The 27,093-nt window shown below is 33.4% G+C and overlaps 2 protein-coding genes and 1 long non-coding RNA gene across 5 annotated transcripts in view; 1 reads left to right on the top strand and 2 right to left on the bottom strand.

Moving 5' to 3' along the window:
* The window catches only part of LOC111044022 (xaa-Pro dipeptidase), a 132,736-nt gene that overhangs the window by 67,687 nt on the left and 37,956 nt on the right, over nucleotides 1–27,093 (bottom strand).
* LOC111062626 lies at nucleotides 231–15,325 on the top strand. 3 transcript variants are annotated; one of them, XM_039421101.1, is made up of 2 exons: nucleotides 231–339; nucleotides 14,676–15,325. In XM_039421101.1, the coding sequence occupies exons 1-2, from the start codon at nucleotides 331–333 to the stop codon at nucleotides 15,105–15,107; spliced, it is 441 nt and encodes a 146-aa protein (XP_039277035.1). In that variant the 5' UTR covers nucleotides 231–330; the 3' UTR covers nucleotides 15,108–15,325. The 3 variants fall into 3 exon arrangements, with proteins under 3 accessions (XP_039277035.1, XP_039277034.1, XP_022206013.2); XM_039421100.1 differs by lacking the exon at nucleotides 231–339 and adding an exon at nucleotides 13,242–13,704 and having other exon boundaries at nucleotides 14,679–15,325; XM_022350321.2 differs by lacking the exon at nucleotides 231–339 and adding an exon at nucleotides 13,244–13,704.
* LOC120349863 lies at nucleotides 7,236–14,698 on the bottom strand. The gene is made up of 3 exons (XR_005570471.1): nucleotides 14,238–14,698; nucleotides 8,741–8,856; nucleotides 7,236–7,248 (listed from the first exon to the last, which is right to left on the bottom strand). It is a non-coding gene; the product is annotated as an uncharacterized LOC120349863 (long non-coding RNA).

Genomic DNA, 27,093 nt, shown 5'->3' with positions numbered 1-27,093 from the left:
GGAGATATTAACATACTGTAAGCAAGATTGAAATAGGATTATCGTACAAGTAGGAGATTGATAATATAAGTGACAATCATCATAAAGATATTCCAATAATAAAATGTGAAATCCAAGACAAAACAAACACACATCATTACATGCGTCAACTCTGAAAATTACAGTTAAAACCGGAAAGTCATTCCTTTCTCTAGAGGCTACAAAAATTCTTATACGATGTGTTCAAATGTATTTTCTGAGGATATCTTCTTTGATTTTCTCTATAGGAGCCCAGTGCTTATGCGCGGGTCATAGGAGGGATATTGATTTCAGTTATGATTTATTTATTCTATGAATCATGTAAGTAACAATACATTCTGACTTATACGTTGATAAATGTAAATTATTTACAATAGATGACCGTAGATGATATCACTAATTATTCAACGAATTTAACAAGATATGAAAACTTATTTTCAATATGAAAATTTTACAAGATATGGAAACTTCACAATGAAGATCGCATGCAATTTCTGTATTTATAATATAATATTTCAATGTAATTACATAATCGGCGGTTGTGAGCATACTGTATTTTTTGTAGTTACCAAAGTTTTATTCATTAGTTATGAGTTAGGTCATGACAGCTCAATACGGTAAAATAAAATATTTCAAAACACATCAACGACTTCGATTTGTTCAAAGATGTGTGTTGACATTATTTTTGAAACGACATCCATGCGCTTGGCATTGTTTTCGAAACTCAATTCATTGTGCTCATTCCAGTTCATTCAACTAGAACCAACAATAATTAAAGGCGCTTTATCAGCCGCGTGTTGAGAAAATGACTCACACAGCAAATATAGCAGCACTACCTGTTTCATTTCGACTTTGCACTAACCAAATAGTGAACATGTTTTCATATTATATTCTACTCGAAGATCAACATCAATAATTAGAAAAAACAGCTCAACATGGAAATGTTTTCGAAAAAGTGATGCTCATCACCATAATTTGAATACAGCATGTTCAAATGTACATAAATTATTTTCAAACAATAAAGAAAAGGTTAAACTAATTGGAAAGTTTGGTTGAATATTTGAAGCTTCTTATGAAATATAATTCCAATGAAAACAAATATCTGACCAGTTTTGTAATAATTATCACATCCTCTTGTTAATTTTCTCAACTATTAGTGAGTATATTGTTTAGGATGTAGTTATGAGATAACATAAGTTTCTGAAATAGAAATTCAGATCAAAAATAACTTGTATCTAGTTGAATCGCTAAGGAAAACTGATAATGATAATGAAATTGATGATGACGAGAATATAAATATATATTATTTGGTTTCAAGCTAAATTATTGTCTCTAAGCGTCCATACATCTCAACTCTGTTCTTTTCAGACTTATTGTTGACCACCAAGAATGAGGGACCCCCTCCCAATTTTGGAAATTAGTTCAGCTCGTGCCCCGTCCCCCATAAATTGGTGAAAAAATCTTCAGTCGTCATCTTAAACACTTTCCACCTGTGGGCACCCCCTGTTGTTAACGATATAAATGTATCAAATTACTTTGAGAGCTACATTGCTTTAGTGATCACTTGAAAATGGCATTAGTAGCCGAAACATGTCGTCAAAAAAAAAAAAAATTAAAAGGTTACTAAGATTTATATTTTTATCCATTTTAAATGTAGCAATAAAGAAAAAAGACTACATTGCTTTGTATTCTTAAAAATATAGGAAGGACCTTCTCAATTAGCGACAATTAATTACATTCCTCGTTTTGTGGAAAAGCTTATACTGTACGTTTATATTAACAATATAAATAGTAATCACGGTGGTCTACACATTTATATTCTAAAATTTTGCTTCCCGATCAAAAGTTCAGTTTTTCCTCAATATCATAAAATTTATCTTCCTATCCCTTACTACTTGTAATTTACGTATTTTCATACACGAAAGACAATATTGATCTTTGAAATAAATAATTAAATATTTTGAATAATACAATTTTTGAAAACATTTATTATAAAAACTTGTTATATTCTCATGTTTATCAGTCAGATCGTCAGCCATTACTCTTGTAACATGTGTCTGTCTTATCTTTCGTTTTTCTAGCAGATGATTATTTATATGGTTTTTTATTATTGTATGGTTTTTCTAATGTAATCGTTGTTGTAAAATTGATGTATGTAGTAGGCTACCGTTGGAGATGAATAAAAATGAATATCATCAGCCAATTGTGGAAAGTTGATGGAAAGGTTGTTCTGTGCAATAGAAAAGAACGTCCGGAAATAAGTCTACTAGTGACGTCACCCAGCTATTGGTAATGTTAACCAGCTGACGTTTGCCGTGCGAAAGAAAGTAGCTGCGCTTTCTAAAGATCCGGAGTCTTACTACAAGTCAATTGCTGTTCCACGAACTTCTCTTCATCTCTCGCTTCATGCACTTCCTCAAACTAAACAGCTAATCTGGGAAGCATCTTCAAAAGTTCATCGATCATTGAATTTTTTCAGATGGTTCGAAATCCACCTAAAATTGAAGGTTGATCATGTTACCGAAGGGAGAGTTGGAAATAAAAAAAAACTTATAGAAATTCATTTCCACCAAAATGTGCTGGTCAAGGCCTCTCTATCAGTGATAAAAAAATACAATAAAAATGATGGTTTTCAACACTGTTGATGATTTTAATGGAACTCGAAAGCTCTCCAGTCTGTAAGCTGAGAGAATATTCTTGAATTTATAAAGAGGGTAGAACGAAAGCAATTACAATACTACAATACTGATTAATCATATTTAAGAATAAATAATTCTGCATTATTTCATTAATACCACATTTCCACATGACAACTATCATTATAAATTCAATAATGCATTAATGTAACAAATTTCTCCACTTGATATTATCGACTGGTTCCGTGATGGTTCTGAACCCACCTGAAACTGTAGGCTAATTCAAAACTCTTTATCTCCCTTCATTCACTTACAAGTCCAATATTTATGTGGGCATCATCCTCAGCAAACAAATTAGAGTAAATGATAGTTTTTATGTATAAGATAACAATTGTTCCACATAGAGAAAAACTCATGAAGAATAAGAAGAAATGAATTTGAAGAGAGTTTTGCATGGTTTTAAGATGTGTTGCTGATACTGAAATATGAATCAATACTTTGCAAAGATAGAAAAATGTTTAGACGAGAGTTCCAATTACCATATTGCACTTTCATTCATATTTTCAGTTTCCAAAGGCACATCAATAATTATAAAACTTAGTTCAAGTCTGGAATGGTTTAGTAATCTTATAACTTGAGATATGCTGGCAGGTCTCACTATCTGAATTTCCAATAGTGAGAAAATGCTAACAGAATGTGACTATAACTATTTCAACAATAAGTTATTGAACAGTAAGATAAGTTGAAAGAAACACTGTGGCAATGAACTCCAATAGAAGAGACTTAACTGGATTTATGAATCACAGTAGTGATACATTTTGAATAATATGAATTAAAGTATTGTAATATTATAAATAAGGTATTGTGATTTTAGCACTGTAAAAGTGATTGAACAATAATATCCAGTTATGAAAAGAATTGCAATGAAGTTCATCTTATTTCTTATGTTATAAATACAGTACACAGTAAACCGAGAATAATTTTATCATTCTCACTCGGTGCGTCATCAATGAAATAGGTTACATCTCTGCCCAATCTTTTAGATCCAGTCATGTACTGTTGATACAGTCTTTCCTTTGTTGTTACAGTATTTTCATTATCATTCCATGACTCTTCCAATTCATAAATTTTTCAGTGGATCTCATTACAATAATTACATTATTTTGGCCATACATTAACATTATGATCAAGTTTACATTTTTGTCATACGTGGAGTGATAGCTGGCCCTATTAATAAATAGGTTGAAACAGACTTATCTTCCTTTATTCCTGTATTGAAATGAAGAATACAGTATATTATTTTTATTGTGCAAAAATAGTTGTACTTTATGTAGAATTCTAACAGTATTCTGCTCGGTTTCATATTCAATCGTGATAGTCACTCCGAATGATCAAGATGATATTTAAGATTTGCAAATAAAACAGAGTGCAAGAGTATGTGGTGGAAAAAAATTAAAAAAAATAACGTTATTTTTTCTACACCAGAGAACCAAGAAAGGATAAAATTTTAAAATCTAAACCGTGCAAACAAATTTTTAAACTAGCCGTTTCAAATTTCTGTTAGAGAGAAGTAATTATTTTTTTTTTTTTTGAATTATCTTCCTACAAACGAGGAAACAAAATGTGTAGCCCTATTATAATAGTGCTAACTGCAACCAGATAACTAGAGTCAGCTGAACGGAATGAATGAATTATCAACAATCTTCACAATAGATAACTTTGAAAAGGTCAAATACCTTTCTAGAATAATTTGAAAGCTATCCACGATGATAATTTATAATTAGGATATAATAATGGAAACATAATTTCAATCATTTCATTCATGCATTCTTGCACGATTTCAACTATCCTGATCAGTATTGTAAGTCGAAGATCTAAAATATTCTATTTCTCGTACAAAAATTCATCTTATATAACTCCCTCATTGCATTTTTTTAGAGAAAACGGTTCAACATTTTTTAGAGAAAACGGTTTTTACGGTTCTGCAAACATCAGAGAATATCCAACCAATAGCAACAGGAGAAACCCCTCTATTTGTGGTTCATGTTTGTTAAGTCGTTCTCGAACTGCTAGTTTCTGATTTGTCGGAATCGTGAAATGGAGTCCACCACAGGACATGAGTTCAGCCAATCAATTTCTATAATATTTGGAGGTGTAATGAAACAGCATTGATATATCTTATTGGGCATAGTGTTGGTTCCAGACCTTCGAATTTCTTCAAAAGTCCCAAAAAAATTATATTTCAGTGTGATTTGAAAATAAACAGCTGATTGTGATACAGGATTTGATTGTACACAGATGCTAAAATTACTTGAAACATGAACTACTAAACTAATAAAGTATAGAAAAGATTGTCATCACGAGTCTGTTGGCAGAGTCCCTAGCTTCATCATAGTGATTAAAATATTACTCAGTAATAATATTATAAACATCATAAAAATAGGGAATTCGAAGTAAATAGGTTTACTTGTAACAATTCAAATATACAATTGAAAAAGTGTGAATATTACCCTAGCTATTTACAATTTAACTTATATGCTTTAGTTGCAATTTTGAGTGGGCCTACTCACACTAACAATATTTATTTTAAAAAAATGGTCTGTAGATAGTTCAAACATCAATACTCTAGTCCAATGTAACTTGATATGCACAATAGAAATTTAAGAATGCTCAATAGAAATAGTAATATTATATTCCAAATAAGAAAACTGTAGGCATACTGTATTCTGCTTAAAATATATGGCCGGTGTTATTGTTGTGTCTTCAACGATGTACATTGTTTTTTTAAGACAGATAAATTTCTTGAATATTGACTCTTGTTCATAGTTTTGTAGTTCTACTGACACATTCATGTACTAAGAAGGTTCATAGCAATATTTTCAATACATTGTTGATAGAACAAACGTGCTGAACAGTTAACCAAGTGATTGCAATTATTTGGCACACCTCAATGTCGGAGTCTTGTATTACAGAACAGAACACCATTGTCAATTGTTATGTTCTTAGCAGGGAGTCTGATAAAAGTTCGATGCCTTTTTGCGCAACCATTGCATACGCAAAATATCGTTTGAATGCGATTTCGAAAACAAATAAGTCATTCACCTTATCCAGTCAGCTGAAAAATACACTGCAATACATCAATTACTGTCCAGTTGACAGGATGAATTGGAAATGAAGTACTTTGGCGACGCATTATCTTTTCATGAGCTTAGTGTATTGATTCATAAATAGGTTCAGATTTATAAACATTATTCATTTCTCAATCACTGATAAACAGAACGACCACATAGTAAAATGTTATATAAGTACTATTTATATGGTTGCAGGGTGAACAATAAGTTGTTTAATGAGTCGACAAGAATTATATTATAAATATGAAAAGTATGAACCTATTCTATTCTTGGAAACTATTATGATGTTACTAAGTGACTTAAACCTACATTAAATACTTGGGGTTAATACCTTTTAGCATCAAGCTCAAAATAAGATCTTCATGTAGATGCGATTTTGCTACGAATTTTCAACTTCTAAGGAGATACTTAGATTTTTAACTTCTAACTATGTCATTTTTACCCAATGCGGAGTATGATTTACACCTGCTAGTGAATCATAAAGGAGAATGTGATTTCGTTGCTTTCATCTATAATGAAATAAAACATAGGGTAAGTGTTGAAGTAAAGCGCAATCACAAACATATAAAAGTTTCAGAACTTTAGAATTCTTTCCATGAAAAATCATTATAACATCACGTTCATTCCCACAATCTGAAATTTTAAAAAATCTGATACATAATCAAATCTGCAAAATTGGAAATATAGGCGCAGTCTTAAACAATGAAAACGAAAATATATTATACTGTTGTATACTGCGTGATAATTTTCAAATTCCAAATAATTTCAGGCATAATAAGATCAAATCTGCAAAATTTACAATGTAGGCGTAGTCTCGAACAAAGAGAAAATAATCTATTGCTACATATTGCGAGATACCAAACAGGCAACATCTGTCGTTGGCGAGATGACTCAAAAGGTAATTGTCATCAATCGTCCTTGGGCGGGCGGAGTGGTTGCCACAAATACGGTCATGTGGTACCCGCCAAACGCACACACAATCAATAGTTGTAGAAACAAATGAACAGCCTTGGCCAAACAACAACTACAACAAAGTGAGCGAACTGATTGTGAAACTGTGACTGAAGAGTGCCCTTTAATAAGCATCAAATCTAAATAACAAAAGTTCACGCTACCTTGAATTATACATTATTCAATGATTGAAGCTATCTTTTGAACCTTATTATCGACGAAACAGATTCATCTACAAACTACAACTATATACACATTTCTGATCACATATACTTCACACTTCTTCAAAGAACCATTTACTAGCATTTTCATCTAATGGACATGGATATGAATTTCACTTTGAAAGAGAAAAAGAGAATCTTGTTTCCCTGAAAAATAGGGATTCTTTCTTCGAAACTACAAATATTCATCCTCTTCGTATTTTCCACCTCATGTACCTAATCATCTTGAAATGATGTTCTCCTCTCACCTACCACATAAGATAGATATTCAAGTCTATGCCCTCCGCCAAACTGCAAAAAACGATGTGTAATGAATAATTATTTTTTTTTTAATTTCTGCAATTCAATAAATTTTCAAGATTATTATAACGAATACATCATGCACAAGGATTACACGGAATGTCAATATTTATGCAACATATAATCGAACCCCCATAAACCGTTACTTGATAATGGTAAGGAGCAATGGTCAGGGGGTATTTTTAATTCGCCTTATTGAAGTTTTTTAAATTGAAATATTATGAAGTCATCCATGATTGTTGTTGCTTCTTGCATGTACTAAATCTACGATAAATCATAATGTTACAATTTTCTCTAAGGTTATCAGAGGGAGTGATGTATTTGCTCTATTGCTTGACAGATGAAGAAGCTGAGTAAACAATCAATTTTTATACGAGGTCGTCAAGCAATTGTTTTATGGCTGCAGTAATACGCCTGCTTGCCTCCCAATTCAAGTGCTTTGCTCAGCCTGCCTCATGGCTCACTGTCAACTACTGTTTGTCTCCTTGATCTAAATTTCAAGTAGTTCTCGTTTTATCAGGAACTACAATACATTATTTCAGGTTGGCAAATCCGTTACTGCAGCTGCCTTTCAAGATGTAATTCATTAAAATTTTACAATAATTCAAATGTTGAAAGTAATATGTATGAGAAGTGAGAATGGAAAGTGTGGGTAACAGCTTACGGTAACCAGTTAGGTACAGAGTGACTAGTCACTATTTGTCTTGATTATAAGTCAATAAAGACAGTGAGTGGGTTGCAGTATTCGTCATTGGAAATTACAACGAGACAAAGAATGCATGCTCTATCTGTTGTAGGCTGTAATGAATGGAAAAGCGTTGTGCTGATACATAATGGCGTTGATGTAGGATGGCAGCACAGTTATAATAATGTATATTTTGTTGTGTGTTATATATATATATATATATATATATATATATATATATATATATATATATATATATATGGAGTAAGTTAGTGTTTGAGACCTCTATTTTTTGACAAAATAGAGTAGGCCTTCATTTCTCATAGAGTAGCTTTTGCTACTCCACTCCACACACACACACATATATATATAGCAAAAGCTATAGCTTATAGCATATAAGCTATAAGCATATATATATATATATAATATATATATATATATATATATATATATATATATATATATAGCAATATATATAGCATATATACATATAGTAGCAAAAGCTACTCTATGAGAAATGAAGGCCTACTCTATTTTGTCAAAAAATAGAGGTCTCAAACACTAACTTACTCCAAACTGACATTTGAGTTTTTCATATTATTACACTAGCTAAAACTTACTAAAGCATTATACAGACAAAATTAATTCCATCAAGGTTTTTAAATAGCAATTGTTTGTCGAAATATACTTTTAGTCTGAAACATGCAATTCAGCTATGACGGTACCAATTGATTCAAAAACCTTATGACGTTAAAGTGAATTTGTAGAATAAATTTAAATAAAAAGATTAGAACTCACCAAACTCCTATATTTGACTTCTTATTGAATGGGTTTCTGCTAAACTCAATAATACACAAATAATTTATCCTTCGATAATTAGCAGATGGGAACGTTTCTGGATGATTATTGCTCACCTGAAATGAAAGAAAAAAAATACTTTTTTCATAAAAATGGCATTACTTAGCATTATATGCATTCAAAAATTGAAAATATTCATTTATTTAAAATGACTTCAGTTTCCACTCTCATTTTCCCAAATTTGATATCAATTTGTCAATTTTTGACAACCTATCTATCTCCCTCGATATTTCTCGATAATAGTTGTTATTCGTCCACAGCATCAAACTCATTTACAAAAATCTGGTGTGGCGCACTCACACAACTTTCCTTGCCGTTATGAAAATTTATCACCTGACGCTAGTGTACACGCGCATCTCAAGTTTACTATTTAAAGATCTGCCAGCTGGTGACAGGACAATAACGCTGGAGACACACGAAGTCTGCTATCTCTTCATAGTGAATGATTCAATAAAATCAACAGTTGCCAACAGTTTGCATCATTGAATAAACACATTTTCTTGAATTTCAAGCTTATTTCCAATTTTAGGTGAAAATGTCACTTAACATTAATTGTAGAGATTTTTATGCTCAATCTTTTCCACTCAAATTTTTTTGTTTAAATTGTATCTGAAGCCTGATAATTGGGAATCTAAAATCACACTTTGCATTGATGGGGCAGAGCTCCAGAAATTTTTACAGATATGGGACTTGTGGCATTTGATAGAACTTATCAATGACTATTTTAGGTATAAATTTGATCAAAATCGTTGGAGCCGTTTTCGAGAAAATCGCGAAAAACCCTGTTTTTGACAACATTTTCGCCATTTTAGCAGCCATCTTGAATTGCATTTGTTCGAAATTGTTCGTGTCGGATCCTTATAGGGAAAGGACCTTAAGTTCCAAATTTCAAATCATTCCGTTAATTGGGTGATGAGATATCGTGTACACAGACGCACATACACTCATACACACACACACACACACACACACACACACACACACACACACACACACACCACACACACACACACACACACACACACACACACACACACACACACACACAGACACACACACACATACAGACCAATACCCAAAAACCGCTTTTTTGGACTCAAGGGACCTTGAAACGTATAGAAATTGGGGTACCTTAATTTTTTTCGGAAAGCAATACTTTCCTTACCTATGGTAATAGGGCAAGGAAAGTAAAAACATCAACAGTTTGAAGTGATGATTCTAACATATTGTATATTAAATAAGTACCTCAAAATTTTAAAGAAGATTCCATTCATGCAACGGTAAAAAATCCTCTCTATGAATAAGATATTCATCAGGGCATATGGTATTCACCTTTACAAATATCTGAGAAAATACTTTCTCTATGCACCTCTGCTTGCACAGTTGCACAATGCACATCCACAGCTCTATATGTGATTGTCTGCGCATCTTTAGTTGCACATTCTACATTCTTGTTCATTGCAAGTGAAAAATTATGATCTACAACGTACATCTATAGAGACACATACAAAAAAGGGATTTGAAAATGTTGTGAGGACACTTGAAAAAGACGAAAAAAACATGGAGACAGTATACCTACTAACTTTTGAAAGCAGAATAATCACTATCTTATCAATATGTTTTGAGAGCACTTGAATAACAGAGGATCTAATATGATAAAATTTCTCACGAAGCCAGGAGTTGAGCCTGAAATATGTCTTCATTTATATGAGGCATACTAAAGCTCAAATAAACTATTGAAGACATATCATTGTCATGTTTTATTTTGTAGAATAATTTCAATTTATGTTGCAGTGCATATCGTATAGTTTATTGATTTCTATTGTAATTTATGAGGAATAAAAGCTAAATAAATAGAATATCATAACGACTCTGCAGTCAGGCATTATCCACTGAAATACTGTAGCATTACATTAGCGATTAACCGCAATGAATAGATTCACGGAGATGGATGGTGGCCGTTTCAATGCAACAGTGTTTCCTTTGTGAAAGAATGACGGAAGGTGAGCGTCGGCTGGGAGTGGAAGACATTCATTGTTGTTGACCTGGGAATTAACGGCTGCTGGAGATGAAGGAGAGCAGATGTTCGTTCCTTCGAGGCGGGTGGCGGGGCCTTGGAGAAAAACGGAAAGCGCCAACACAGAATAATAGCCTTCTATGGAACAGAATATTCCAGACAAAAAGTACTGCCAACTTCCGAATCTTCCCAAATAACAAATCATGTTAAAGTTAAACGATAAACTAAATCCACAGGCTTGAAATTGAAATAGATGAATATTGAGGCTAGAGTGTTGAATCTGTAGTTGAACTATTAAAGCTGCGTTTACACCAAAGTTATAACAAAATGTTAATAACTCAATCCTCATAGATTCTATTAGATTGAACGGAACTTGACAAACACATATGTTCATCATGTGTATGATAAGTTATGTTCAATCATAGAGAAACGATAGCATATTACGCTATTGTTTCTCTATGGTTCAATCTAATAGAATCTATAAAGATTAAGTTATTAACATTTTGTTAATAACTGTGGTGTAAGAAACTTCGAATGATTTATGAATTTTCTCAAACTAAATGATTTATTTGACTCAAATAAGAAGGTGGAAGAGTAATCATCAATAAAAAAATGAAAGTAGGCTAGTGTCAACATTCAAGAGATAATAAGTTTCTGAAACTTTTCAACAAATAATATATGCGAAGACAAATGACAAAAAAAGTTTATTTGAGATTTTTCTTGGCGCAATTTATATTTTCTCCATTTAATCTACCTTAATTGATCAATATTGAATGTATTGGATGTTATTGTATATGACCACAGATTTAAGATTGTGATTGCTAAACTTGTGTTTAAGCCTGTGGTTTACTGTGATTTTACCAAACAGCATCAAAAAGTGCAACATGCTATATCAACAATTCGACGATTCCTCAGTCTGTAATGAAGAGAAAACTAAACTAAACTGCTTTCAGCCCAAATTTACTTGTGTTTGAACTTTGAACAGCTAACACAAATCACAATCAAGGTTCAGTAATCATGGAATATAACCAATACAAATGATGGAAAAGGCATAAAAAATAGTACGGTACTTCAAAGATTGCATTGCAACTTGAAAGCTTTGCAAATCAGATTTGTAAAATAATGCTAAGGAACAAAATAGCTCTTTTCTAGAATTAATAACAGTAAACTCCAGGACAAGATTTTTTCTGGTATAAGTTGGTCTGTTTTTCTGACCTAATCTATTTCAGTTGCATTATGAAGACTAAACAACCTTGAATTATAATACAGTAACTGGTAAACTGTAGGCTACTCTTATATAAATTACAGGTGAACAGTATCGTACTGCATGAAAGTAACTATACAATTAATAATAAATTATATATCCAAAATTTAAATTAAAAATTTACTTGAAAATAGTATTGTTTGTAGTACCTAGGCTAGTAACATATATTTTAGCTGTGGGCAAAGAGGTAACCGCAGCTTCCCCGTTCCTTCAGTAATTATTTCAACATTTAAAGCATTATTGATATTTCACTTGAATAAATTATTATCTTCTCTATCACAGTGAGGAATTTAATGAGAAGAAAAATGTAAAGGATATTCTCCTAAATCATTGCCATTCATCCATCTATGGCAATTCTGCAACTAATACCATAACAACAATAACAGGAAATTATCAAATATTGGACTGTACTGATTGCTGCAATCGCTTTCAGTAAGTTCTTGTAGTAGTATTGATGCAAGCCGTGGGAACAAGCGGTTATGTCGGGGAATGTGGTGCCGGCGGCCATTAAGGGGAGAGAGAGAGAGAGTGTTTGTGAGGGGAAATGACTGGAATAGGGCCGACAGGTCTGGTCTGAACTTTTCTATACACATCCTCCCTCTCTGTCACTCTATCCATAGTTTGTTTACACCCGGCAAGGTCACAGCCATGTGCAGTGCAGTCACTATACTCTGTCGCCAGCTGCTATTTTCTTATCGCAAGGAAGCTCGTATGATACAAAATTGCTCAGATTCCAATCTAAATATTGATAAAAATTCTTCAAAATATGAGGTGAATATTAGGAGTTGATTGATGAAAACAATGGAAGTAAATTAATCATCGAACAAACAGACCCATAAGCCTGGTATTCTTTTTGTAGAGTTAGTGGTAGAGTTCCCTGGGCAAGTACAAACTATCTTGTGAACTCTCCCAATGGAAATGAAACCGTTCATGGTAGAGTACTCGTTTTTAGTAGAGGAGAGTGGCATAGCACCGTGGGATAGTACCATAGATAAAGGATGAGCGTAACTATATTAATTTCTTGTCTCTGATAGTACTCTACCACTTGCCATCCCCCACCACCGCTTCACACTCTACTCTACCACTTGCCATCCCCCACCACCGCTTCACACTCTACCACTTGCCTTCCCCCACCACCGCTTCTCACTCAACTCTACCACTAATGAAAACAGTCTCGAGCTGGAAGAGTAGTAGAGTAGAGTCGTAGTGCCGTAGGCTATCAAGTTCAGAACACGTCTTGTAAAAGTGTGTTTTGGTTGAAAAATGAAGTGGTCTGAGGACGAAACTATCAAGTTAGTTGAATTGTATGGTGAATTCGAGTGTCTATGGAATATTACGAGCGTGGATTATAAAAACAAAAGTAAGCGTACTTCAGCTTATGAAGCAATTGTTACTGAATTAAACAAAGACAACTTTGGTGTAGCTGAGTTGAAACAAAAAATAAAAAATCTGAGATGTACGTACAATCAGGAATGTTTAAAAGTGAAAAAATCCAATAAATCAGGAGCTGGAATAAAAGACTACATACCTGCACTCAAATGGTTTCATATCATGGAATCATTTTTGACGAGAATTAAAGGAACAAGTGAAACAGAGGATAATTTGAATAAAACGAATCCTGAGGTTAGTATGGAAATTTATTACTTATGATTTTGTAAAGTATACACAATTATCTAATTTATTAAAAAGGAATGCTATAACAACATAACCAAAACTGTTCAACATAGCCCCAAAGCCTTCGTGATTTGTTTCTTTGTTATTATTATTACTGATATACTGTAGTTTATATATACTGGAGGTTATTTTTAACATTACTACCCTCTTTGTAAATATGTCTGTTCTGCCACGGAACAGCTCCTTCATTATTGAAGTAATCTTTCAGGTGATCACGATTTCTTTTAGCAATGCTGTTGGCTTTTCTAACACAATTCCTTCTAAATTACTTAACTGTGCACAGTGCTATCTCAGATCTCCACTGACCGGTGATAATATTTCCTGTATCAGTGTCTTCTACATTAATTGAACCAGGTGGTATGTATGTATTTGGTGATGATGAACGTAACCAGTTATGAAGAGCATACGCAGCAAACACGATATTGTTAAAAGTTTTCATTTTCAAATTGTCTTTTTTATCAAATACACAAAAATCTGCTTACCAACATGCCAAAGGCGTTCTCTACCACTCTTCTTCACGGCTCAGGCGGTAATTAAGAACAGTAAGAGCCCTCCTATAACTTTTATAAGGTTTTAACAAGGTTAGTAACATCTATTAGGAAGAATGCCATTTTCAAGGGAGTTCGAAAGTGACACATTGTGAAAAATACCTCCAGCTGATTCAGATCCCTCGCCTCGCTATCAACGTTAATATAGGTAAAACAATAGTTTGAGTCAACAACTGCCAACACTGGTATATCTTTTGTGGTTGAAATATTCACTTCCACATCCTACTGATGGAACAACAATGGAAATATTCCTTCCGTCAACAGCGCCGTAACAGTTGGGAAAATTCCAGTCATTTTCGAAACTACTACAATGTTTCTGCATCTGTTGATGGAAACTTAAATTGAAAACATATATTTTATTTTTTGTTACAGCAGAATGATGTAATTGATGAAATCATGATTGATGATGAGGATACACCATCTCTATCACAAGCAACTGCACAAGCATCGACTTCAAAAGAATCAGAACCTCATCAACTCCCAAAGCAGCCGTTCAAGAAAGCAAAGTATTCCAAGAAACGAAATATAGAACATCTGCGTGAGAGGGTTGCAGAGCTTCGTAACATTCATGAAAGCCTGTCTGCCAATGCTTCACAATTAGAAGATAATGACAATACTGCTTTTGGTGCATATGTAGGAGTGACATTGAACACATTGCCACTGCAACAGTCCATCATGGCACAACATGAAATTCAAAGCATCCTCACTAAATATCGTCTACAGTTGTGTTCAGAAGCTGCCCCTTTGTCTCATTTGTCTGATACATTGGCAGACCACCATCTACCACATGAAATCTTTCGTTGAATCAGTCAATTCCCATTGAACATGAGGATGGTTCAATTCCTGTACAGTCACTCATTTACATGAGTGATTACCAAGACGTATCTGAGGAATAAATTGAGACATCCACTATAATCGAGTAGATGTGTTATTGTGCTAAGATATTCTATCTTAGAGTTTAGCTTGATAAATAATAACTTTTATGTGATAAATGATCATTGTTTGTGTAATAAATCAGCAATGAACAAAACATTACATTTTTTACTTTACTTGCCATATTACCAAAGGTAAGGAAAGTATTGCTTTCCGAAAAAATTAAGGTAACCAATTTCTTAATTTCTATACGTTTCAAGGTCCCCTGAGTCCAAAAAAGTGGTTTTTGGGCATTGGTCTGTATGTTTGTGTATGTATGAGAGAGTATGTATGTCTGTGTACACGATATCTCATCTCCCAATTAATGGAATGACTTGAAATTCGAAACTTACACTATAAGGATCCGACACGAACAATTTCGATCAAATGCAATTCAAAATGGCGAAAAATATGCCAAAAGCAGGGGTTTTCGCGATTTTCTCAAAAACGGCTCCAACGATTTTTATCAAGTCCCATATCTGTAAAAATTTCAGGTTCTACTCCTCATCTATGCGAAGTTAGATTTTAGATTCCCAATTATTAGGCTTCAGAAACAATAACGAAAAACTCGAACAATTAATGTCCAGTAACACTTTCACCTAAAATTAAAAATAAGCTAGAAATTCGAGAAAATGTAATATAATTATTATGCAAACCTAATAAGAGAGGCAACTGTTGATTCTATTAAAACCATTTACTGAAAGAGATAGCAGAATAATTGATTTTGTCAGCTGATCAGTTTTGAATTATATTTCCGAAAACTCGACGCTGGAGACACTCGAGGCGTTTTTGCCGGAATTTTCATAACGGCAAGGAAAGATTTTTATGGTAATCCATGATATTTAATAATGACATGTTGCGAGAAAAAATTCAACCACCATAGGATGACATCATCATCTATCACCAGAAGACATCAAGATCCATTCCGAATAAAGATTAGAAAATGTTACAACCACATTTGTTAAAATAACGTCTCATTAATAAAGATATTAGAATAATGCCTCATAAATATGTGGTTGTGACAATTTATATTATTTTTATTTGGTATTGAATACTGACGTTAATGAAATTGCTAAGGCTTTCGTATACTTCACTGCATACTTCTAGAATAAAATTTGAAATAAAATTTTTTGATACTCTAAACAAATGCTGAAGAGTTCGGTAACTTTTGCCAGTTGACAAGAAATTCAATGTGATTGCCAATCGACTGGATCCCGTTTGACCGAAAGTGATAGAATTCCAATTCAGCCAAAAACTTGATTTTCCCATTCGGCTGAATGCTTTCTACCGTTTGCGACAAACTAGAGAAATTTTCGGTTAAATGGGAATCCTATCACTTTCAGTCAAATGAGACATCATCTTATGGTGGTTGAATATGAATTAGAGAATCTGAACACTTTCGGCTCAATGCGACTAACAACGTTTTCGGTCGAATGAGAATATTCGATCATTTGGGATTTGGTTGAATGGGAAAGTTCCAGTTTCAATATTTCATCAATTCGATCAAATTAATGGAAAAAATATTTTTCGGCTGTTTGGGAAAATATAGCTCTTCGGCCGAATGGGATTCGGCCAATTAGCATGCCACTATGTTGCAAGTTCGCACTTCCCAGTAGGCTTTTGGCTACGCTGAATTTATTCTGTATTGCATCCGCCATAAACTTTTTAAAGCACAGATTATACATAAGTATGGTGCTATTGATGAATAAAAACGCCTAATTTTCATTTTTTTATAATATTCATTCTAGGATTAAAATTGTACATCATGTTATCTTGTCATCTTGTACGGTACTTACTGTCAGTACTAGGTAAGTTACTCAATATTATAGAAGTGCAAAATTAAAATTGCCCCAATTTGTAGTATTTTGAAAATTGTTCTTGTAATCATATCATTGAAATTCTACAATCACTTATATTGTATTATTATCAAAAATTACTTGATCAATACAATACAGTTTCACACAAATTACAGTTCAATGCAACAATGTAACTGGAGAGAGAATTGTGAGCTTCCTGTGTGTAGCGATGTGTTTCTGTCTCACTTGTGCATGCCGAGCGCCAACCGCCAACGTCCAAACCCAAACAACAACAAAAACAAAATTCCATCGGTCTGTCTCTCTTGTGCCATCCGCCTTCATGCTTTCATTTTTTCCAACTTTGTTGAACAAAAAACGCCACATGCCGACAGCCGACAGCCAGTACCATAGTACCATAACCTTGCAGGGCAAAAACCCCGCTTGCCCCTCCCTATCAACATCATGGTGACTTCACACATAACAAGAGAAAACGCTGTGCGATGTACAAGCAATTTGCTATTTTAAATTGATTTCAGAATTGAATGAAAAATTGATCCTATCAAGACTAATAGCTTGTGATTACCAATATTATAGAATGAGAATATATTCAACATCATTATTTATTGACTACAATGAAAAATTTACTGAGGTTTGAAACTTGGTGCCCTAGTGGTTAGTAGGCGGCCAGTGTACAAGGAAGCTACAGGAAAAATTGAATATAAAATTATGGGATGACAGGATTAGTAATGTTTGAGATTTAATTCAATATGATATTTTTTCAATATCATTTTTATGGCGAAAATGAACAACTTTCACGGTAATTAGAAGGTAACAAATTATGAAAAAACTTGTACTTGATATTTTTTGTATGTATAAACTTATACATACAGTACCGTACAATAGTAATTAGACCCCGGACACACGATGCATTTATTGCTTAGGGGAATCTGTTGAATTGTCGCCTCTACCAATATTTAAATCGAAGGATCTGGGCACACAGTAGAATCATAACAATACTGGCAGTGAAAGTATATCCACTGTTCAGTTTGTAGGTAGCCTGTAAATTGTCCATTCCAAAATATTACCCAACGAAAGTCTGCATCAGTCTTTTATTATTTTTTACAATAAAGGTCTAGAGGTACCCCATGAGTTATAGTAGTATTTAACATTGAAATCACAAAATCGTTTCAAGCCAATGGATGATACATGTAGAAAAAATATCGAAGTAACACGAAGAAAATGAATAATACTCGACTACAAAGATAAACTTGAAAAACAACTTAAAGTCGATGCAAGGACAAGGAGGAGTAAGAAAAAGGCAGGTGATGAGATCCCATATGACTGTTGAAAACAAAGCAATAAGCACGGGGCACAGGATATCCTCTACTCTTTATGTGATAGCCTACCAAAGTCAGAAGCCAAACGGTTATCAACCACCTGCTCATTACCCCAATTCCCAATACCAAAGCAATATTAGTCACTATAGAAAATACTATATAATTTGTATCTAATACAAGAGTAAAAACCGTATTACAAGTGAGTATCCAGTGAATCTCATTTACAATAATAATTTAATTATTCAGTACTATAAGAAGATTAAGAACATTCATATCACGGATAGTACAATTATAATATTTTTCAAAGAAAAAATATTATATATGAATATAAGAATACTGATGCAGTACATTTCAGTGTGGAATACAGTTTTAAATTGTTTATTTTTTTCAAATTGTTTATGTTTTCCTTATTGATTTCCATTGATTAGAAAATATGAAATCTAATCCCCTGAGTTCGGAATCCCTTCCTTTAGCGCAGCTTTCAACAAATTGCAACAATTAGGAATAAATTCATTATCTTGCGAGGACAACTGAATCCTAAAAGACAAAAATTAACGGAAAAATATCATAGAAGTATATTAAATAAATCATAGAACATTGAAAAATAATTGAAAAACAAAAATATTATTTATAACATTATTACACCCACATTTTCAAACGTGAATTCTGACTCATAAAAGGAGAACATACATGATGACACAACACAATAAGCACGCAGGGATTCAACATAGGCCACAATCCTTGAAAGAGATGAGAGTATTTACGAGAGAGAGAGAGAGAGTGACAGAACGAGAGGATTGCTATCAACGAGTTCTACAGCGGATGTTTACAACTACTCCATCTCCATCACCATCCGGTCTGTTTTGTCTCGTTCTTAACCGGTCTACCATCTCTGTCTTTCCTCTTGACTTTCGCTATCCTGTCCTTGTCTCACACCGAAGTTGTTCTACCTGCTTGGAAAGATGAATGCACTGTAGACGGCCACTTCCAGTCGAATACCATCCCCACTCCACACTCTTTCGCTTCACACAAATAATAAAAATGTCATTCAGATTTTACAGCCACGTTGTAGAACTGCGTTCTACTATGACCTTGGAACGCCCTCCAACAATGTTGAAAATGTCAATCTTTTGAAAAAGCTACATCAAACAATTCAGCCTTTTTGCAGTTTTTGGCAACGCATTTTGAAATAGTTGTTTGATAAGCCAAGCGTCAGTTGACCTTCTTATTTTAATCCTGCAATACCCTCAAGGTACGTACAGACTTATGCGCCACGAACACAAACATTTCGCTTTTCATCTTGATTGCTGATGCTTATGATATCTGTATCTTACTGTTTCAGTTAATCATAGCGGCGCATAAGTATGTACGTACACTAGTACACACCTTGAGGGATTTGCAGGAATAAAATGGGAAAAGTAAACTGAAGCTAGGCTTATCAAACAATTGTTTCAAATAATAATATATTGAAGTTTCAATGATTTATGTTGATATTGTGGTATTCCACAATCAAAGAAACACTGTTATACATATATTGTCGAATTCTGAAGTAGAAGTAAAAATAAAGGACTAAAAAGTCTTAAAGAAACTTGAAGGCAGAGTCAATAAGAAAATTATGAACTTTTGTTCGCAACACGAGTAGACTACGAAAAACTAAAAATAATACTACTGTTTGTGTTGAAATTGTTGTATATTGAGATTATTAAACTTCTTATTCCAATATATAAAGCAAATGGGACTTATCCTCATTATCTGTAATGATTGCTGCAACGAAAAATCAATAATATGATATATTGAAGAGCACAGTACTTGAGAAATGAATACTTGAAAAATAATCACATTTCTTTCCTATAATACATTTGAGATGTTGAGTAGAAAGTACAGTGGGTACTCAGTTTTGAAAGCGTTGATGCCATCTTCAGTTGCACAATGTTGAACATAGATTACGCAACTTCATGCAGTGAGATTAAGTTAATGCATTTAGCTAACTTAGAACGCAAAAAGTGGCAGATCCAGAACTTCTCCAACTCCTTCTCTTCTCCTTGTTCTCTTCCTCCTATCACTACTTTTCAGCCTCTTAACCAAAGAAGATCGGAATATTTCGATCCTCTTTGCTCACACTTACCTAAGGAGATACTTACTTATACTATCTTTTACTCTCTGTTGTGTGAGTGTTGTCAAAATATAACAAACATTATTTACAATATTATTTTTGGCTATATGCTAGCGCTAGCACAATACCTCGTCGTACTCGACTATAAACAATTACTTAGTAATAGTAGGTATTGAACAAGTTCAGTATGCAACTACATTCTCGAAAAAATAATGCAAGTCTTTCAGCATTTGCTGTCTATATAATTGCGTTAACAATTTTCTACTTAAGCAATAGATTCAATTCTAATCACGAAGTAGAAGGCTTTTCATGTCATAAAAGCAGTATTATAATTATACAGAGTAATTCTGAAAAATCGTAACTGCTCATTAAAATTCAATATTTTGTTATAAAAATTGCATACTGAATCATTAAAAACAGAAAATATTTAGCAAGTACCTATTCTATTGCCTATACTGTAGTTTTAGAGAAGAACTAGAAGGATTAATTTCAACTAATTGATCACGATAGTTTTGAAAAATGGTCGAGTAGCACCCCTCACTTTCGGTTACATTCTTCCCAAGTTTGAGCTGGAAGACAAAGTACACTAATTATAAGCCTTTCTCGAGTTCAAACAAGGAGTTCGGGCACGGGATGTGATTTATTGCAGTTTGTTATTGAAAAGTCTGGCAACTTTTGGTGCTTTGCGACAGCAGACTTACAAAAACATTCAATTCACGTAGTGAACTCATCAGTAACAGTCTGTTCTTATTTTAGTATGGCCTCTGCGCTTGTGACTTCACTCAATACTACAGCTACATCAGAGCTTATTTGAATTTAAATTTGTTGCTTGCATCAGATTGTAGGCATAGAATGACTGTAAAAAGGAAATGATTTGTTACAAGGAAATTTGCAAGTAAAAATCTGTTCAAAGAAGATGTATAGTATTCAGACGAATAGAGTTCATAAGCTCATAGGTGTTATGCATAAGTACATGCACATTATTAAACTAGCAGTACGGATAGAATACCAACTGACTACTAATATATAGAGTTTATATACGTATTTCAAAATTATTAAAAATATATTTTAGAAGTATCATTATTATGTAGTCTTCACATCCAATAAGTAACGATTTCTGTATTTCTCTATTTCTCTATTTCTAGTACAGTCCTGTTTAGGTCTACTTATAAACATGAATTATTTTTTTTATTATGTAACCAAGTATTTGAATGTTCATACTATCTCTATATCACATTGGAAAGATTCTTTCCAAAACTCTACATTACAGAACTTCTACTAGGTGGATATCGTTTTTTGTAATCATTCTTCCACAAATTGACAATATACAGCAATGTATCTTATGGAAACATTGTTTACTGATGTAAGAAATATCCTGTATTTGCATTAGAATTCGAGTGAAAATCTGTGGCTGAACCATAAATTTGAATACTGTTATAAAAGTGATGTGAAGATGAATATTGAATTCAATGTGTTTCATCAATGAAAGCGTTATACTCAAATTCACATGGAAAAAATAATAGAAACATTTTTTTATTATATTGTCATATTCATGTGGATAATGTTCAGAAGTTGAAAATTAATAATCTATTGTTATATGCAATTATCTTCCACAGAAGCGACCGAAACAGTGAGCAAATAGGCACTTGTTTCATAGCATTTTCGAAAGCTGAAGACTCTCCAATGTTGTATGAGGATGAGGATGCACGAAAATGGATGACAGTGGTTAGTGAGAATGGCTGTTGATGTTGCCAATGCACAGAGCGATTGCATCATTGTCTCATCAGGATCAGAATCCCCTCCAACCAGCAACGGCCATCGCCAACACCACAACACCAGCCACTAATCGAATCCTGAGAAAGTAGAGACCAGGTTGACGACCCTGGAGTCGTCGGAAGTCATTCTCTCTCACTCCCTTTCATATTCCCACTCTCTCTCAAACGTCTACCCTCGCGATATCATCACAACACGCTCTTCTGTTTACATCGAACCCTTCCATTCCAGCTGAAACCTCTCAATTCATCTCTCTCCGACAATCTATCTCCTTTCTCACTCTACCTGCTGCAATCTTCCTTCCTCTCCTTCTACTTTCTCACTGAACGTTCGTTTTGTCTCTCTTACCCCCTTTCCTTCCAGTTTGCCTTCTCACTCATTGCAGTCGTTTCGATCGCGATCTGCTTTCCAACTTCCAGCTGAGCCTACTTCCGTGTTTATCATAGTTTCTTTTTTCGGCTGTGAAATCTACGGTAATCATTTGAAAGGCTTGGTTGCAATCTAGTGAAGCAAGATACTATAACAGTAAATAGTAGCGTTCTATTTAAAATTCGCATTGGATTAGAAAAGAGATTAAATATTACTATTAGTATTATTTTCTTTAAGATAATGGTGTTCATGAATATAACAAATAAATAATGTGATAGATTTGGGAAGAGTTTTGAAAAATTTGATTAAAACATTATCAACTAGTTGACAGTTTATCCAAGCTTCGATTGGCTAATCAGTTGTTGCAGTTCAGAATGTGACTTGCAGTTGCAGGTATCTAATTCATTGTTACATTTATGTATGCAGATTGATATAATAAATAATATTACATCTTTCAAGATAATTCATGCTTAGGAAGCACCTATCTAGATATCTATAGTGTGGTCCACGTTATAATGGCAGTGAAGAAAGATAGGAGAACAACGTTGCCGATCCACTGTCTTGTCAATGCCTTCTATAGACGGTAGCTGATACAGGTTTGTTGATCTAATATTGTAATATAGGTTATGATATATATATATATATATATATATATATATATATATTTAAATATATTAAACATTAGGGAAATTAGCATTCATTAGAAATAGAATTTCAAATTAAAATAACCATCAATGAGAAAATAAATTGATTTGATTTACTGTTCGTTCTTGTTTGAAATGATCAATTATATTTTATTAAGCAAGAAATTATATTTTACTATAATTTCATAATGGATATTCATAATTGAGATGAAATATTTCGTTAATTAATGATTAATTCTACATTTTTAAAAGACAATCTGGCAACAGAGCAAAGCGAGAAAGAGATATGATAGACATGGATAGCAATAAATACCATTGCTAAACAAACACTGCCATTACAACGTGGACCTCACTATAGCAGACAGTAGTTATCACAACATCTACCTATGGAATAATGACATAAAAAATATCAGGATATGAGTGGGAGGAGAGAGGCGTATCGTATAGCCTCCTCCACGGTCTACTGCCGACTTTGAATCAGTGTCAATATTTTCAGCAGTAGTTATCATTGTAACAGAATGTAAATCCGCTTTCGATTTGCCGAACAAGATCATGAAAGGTCGCGAAGCTGAACCGCTATAGTGATAGATTCACTTAAACCAGTCAGCATTGGTTGAATGGAAAGCATTGATGCCACTCATAAGGAATGCTGACAGCCTAAAAAATTGAATCTGCTGGGCGCAGGCTGGAGTGTCTGTCAGTGACTAGAGAAATTCAGGTCAAAAATCGACTATAGTGAGATCACTTTAAGCTGTCAGCATCCCTACCTCATCTAAACATCAATGCTTCCCGTTCCCGCTCAGCTATGCTGGCACTGAAAAGTGAATCTCACTAGGACCTTCTTGTCTCCCGATTTCTATTTAGCCTCTTCTTGCTTGCGTCAGCCTCTCACTAATGTCTCTTCATGCCTGATGAAGCCACTTTAAGAGCACGTTAATTGTGTGAAGTGTGATACAAGAATGCGCCTCTATCTACTCCTGTTGTTAAGTACAAAATTTTCCTATAAAACTGAATGATATTCAGGAGCACAAATTAATGATCTTTAGTTATTGACTGTTCAGAAGCAATCATTCCTGTCCTAAGTTAGTGTAAAAGTGAAACAGTAAAGGCTTTTATCTATCCGTCATCTATTCCTGTAATAACCCTGTTTATAAAATTCAGCAATATCTTTGTTTCTCAATAGAGTAAACGAGTGTCATCAACAGAAAAGATATTCAAATTGGATAGGATCTTCGTAAACAAAGCCATAGTGCATTCTGGTGACGTCAGCACAGGTAGGGCTCCTACACCAATAAAAATTTGTTGATTTCAGCTGAACTATATCAGCTAGTGTTTTTATTGGTGTAGGAGCCCTACCTGTGCTGACGTCACCATCAACCACCTGTTATTCACTATGGCTTTGTTTACGGAGGTAGTGATAGGATTCTTATAAAATCAGATACCTGTTACGTATATTTTTTGTAATGATGATAGAACTGCAGAATATTTGGGAGCCCCAATTTATGACCTGAATTCACAGCCAGTTTAAAATATATTGGCCCTGTAATAATTAAGTTTATGAAAACCAGAGACATATCTGAATAGAATAACAAAAAGCAAGTAACGGAGCAAGATGTTGGATATTTTTAGAATATAACAGGAAATACGTGCACGGTGAGTACGTATATAGTTACAATCTTACATGCATAAAAGTATATCGCGGTTAACCACAAAGCTGCATCCAGTATTTTCTGAATTACGTTAATGATAACATTTCATCTATTTTTTTTTACTGGGAGCTCGCAAGATTTGGGAACACAAGATGCATACATGAAAGCTCAGGAACATTTTGAAAACTCTTCTTTTACCTTATAATTTGTTTGATAGCATGTGAAAATATGTTGTGGTATTTCTCCATACTTGAAAGAATAGGACGTTGATGTTGTCAATATCATTATGCATCTCAAATACAGCTATCACTATATATACCAAAGTATAATATGGTATGGACATCAACGTCTTATTCTTTCAAATATAATATTTCTGCTTATTATGTACAAATTTAATTCTTGGTTGTTCTTGACAACAATTTTCTTGTTACTGACTAATATTTTTCTTTCAGACCTCCTTCTATTAACTAGGTTCGATTCAGTTATACATCTGAATTGAGTTACATGACTTCTGAATTTTCATAGAAATTTCCCCCCAGAACTCCAATATTGGTAAAATACTATAAAAAATCCCAAGGATTTTAATAGCGAAAATCATAAGCTACTAATACCAGCTAAAAAATATAATACGCACAAGGAAATAGTATTCGGATTGTAGTATCAAATAAATTGTACTCATTTATCAAACATCATTACTATTTTCATGTTATAATGTATCCATCACAACTCTTGGAAGTTGACGATTGTTCAAGGATCCACTATACACCGAAAACTCCCACTGTGTTATTTGATATGCAAACGAGTGCATTAACAGTTTATCCTACAATCAAATTTCTATTTCCTGGATAAAACTGGATGGGAGCGACCGACCACCGCTATCAGGCAGCGGGTGTCATTGTTGACATGCTAACATCAATAATGAATGGCTAGATTGGGAAGAAAGCATGTCCGTTACATCATCACAGTCGACCAGCAAAATAACTGTCAACTCGAAGGCTGCCGACAGTCATAAACCGAAAAGATAACGGTGTTTGTAATGAATTCGGAGGCGGATCTATTTATTAATACTGTACATTTCGGTCGATTTAGAGTGCACATTCTTACTGATAACAGAAATTATGTTTTATGACACTCTAATCCTCAGGCCTCCATTTGGGCGTAATTTATCGAACATTGATGTCAACCAAGATTATCGGGTTTTGAAATGTGTAACAATTGCTACCAGCATGGAATTAAGAACTAGATTTCAAGTGGGCGACCCACAATATTGTATTATTTTGATAATACTTTTCTACAACATGTCCACAATCAGTTCTAAATTTTGGGAAAGAAATATCTTGGTTGACAACTATTTTTTCTCATCAATATTGTATTATTATTTTTTTATTAATAAATAGAATGATGAATGAAGATTGGATTAATATTGACTGCTCAGACTACTGGTGTACTGGTATAGGGAATATCATCCATTAGTCTACTGATATTGTATCCTTCAGTTATTGATAATATCAATATTGAAAATTTGATGATCAAAATATGAATTGGGTTTTGAGTAAATATGTAAAACATTATAAATGTAGATAAGAATATTTCAAGTGTTTTATCATTAGGGAAATTAGCATTCATTAGAGATAGAATTTCTAATTAAAATAACCATCAATGAGAAAAAATTATTTCAAATAAATTAAATATAAATAAATGTATAAATAATTAATAGCTTAATTGGAAATAATTTACGAAGCGTCATTCATTTAAGAGCAGTCATTAAAGATACATTTTCATCACTCATTCAGTAGAATTAGATACTGTAGTAGGCTATACAAACAACGTTCTTCATTTGAAACAATGAGTCGTTGTTATCTCAGAATTACAGAGATAAATTTTGTTACATGCGAAAACGTGACAAAATTGTCAACATTATAGAAATTTGTTTTCATAAGTGTGGGTTTGTTTTTGATAGTTTATATTTACTAATTACTTGTAGTAAAAAACTCATCATTACTGATAAAAATGTCAAAAACAAAATGCAAAAGTTCATTACACCATCGTCTCTACTGGAAAGTGATATTAGACATAAGAATAAGAATTTAATTCATTCAACACAGTGCACTTACCGTACTATTACACAAGCACACAGTTTAACGTCGTCATATTTAAAATATTAGGAGTTTTAACAAATTTAAAAAAGATTATGTGA

The sequence above is a fragment of the Nilaparvata lugens genome, chromosome 2 (genome assembly GCF_014356525.2).
Source record: "Nilaparvata lugens isolate BPH chromosome 2, ASM1435652v1, whole genome shotgun sequence".
NCBI lineage: Eukaryota > Metazoa > Arthropoda > Insecta > Hemiptera > Delphacidae > Nilaparvata > Nilaparvata lugens.
This window is presented reverse-complemented; position numbering and strand designations above follow the sequence as displayed.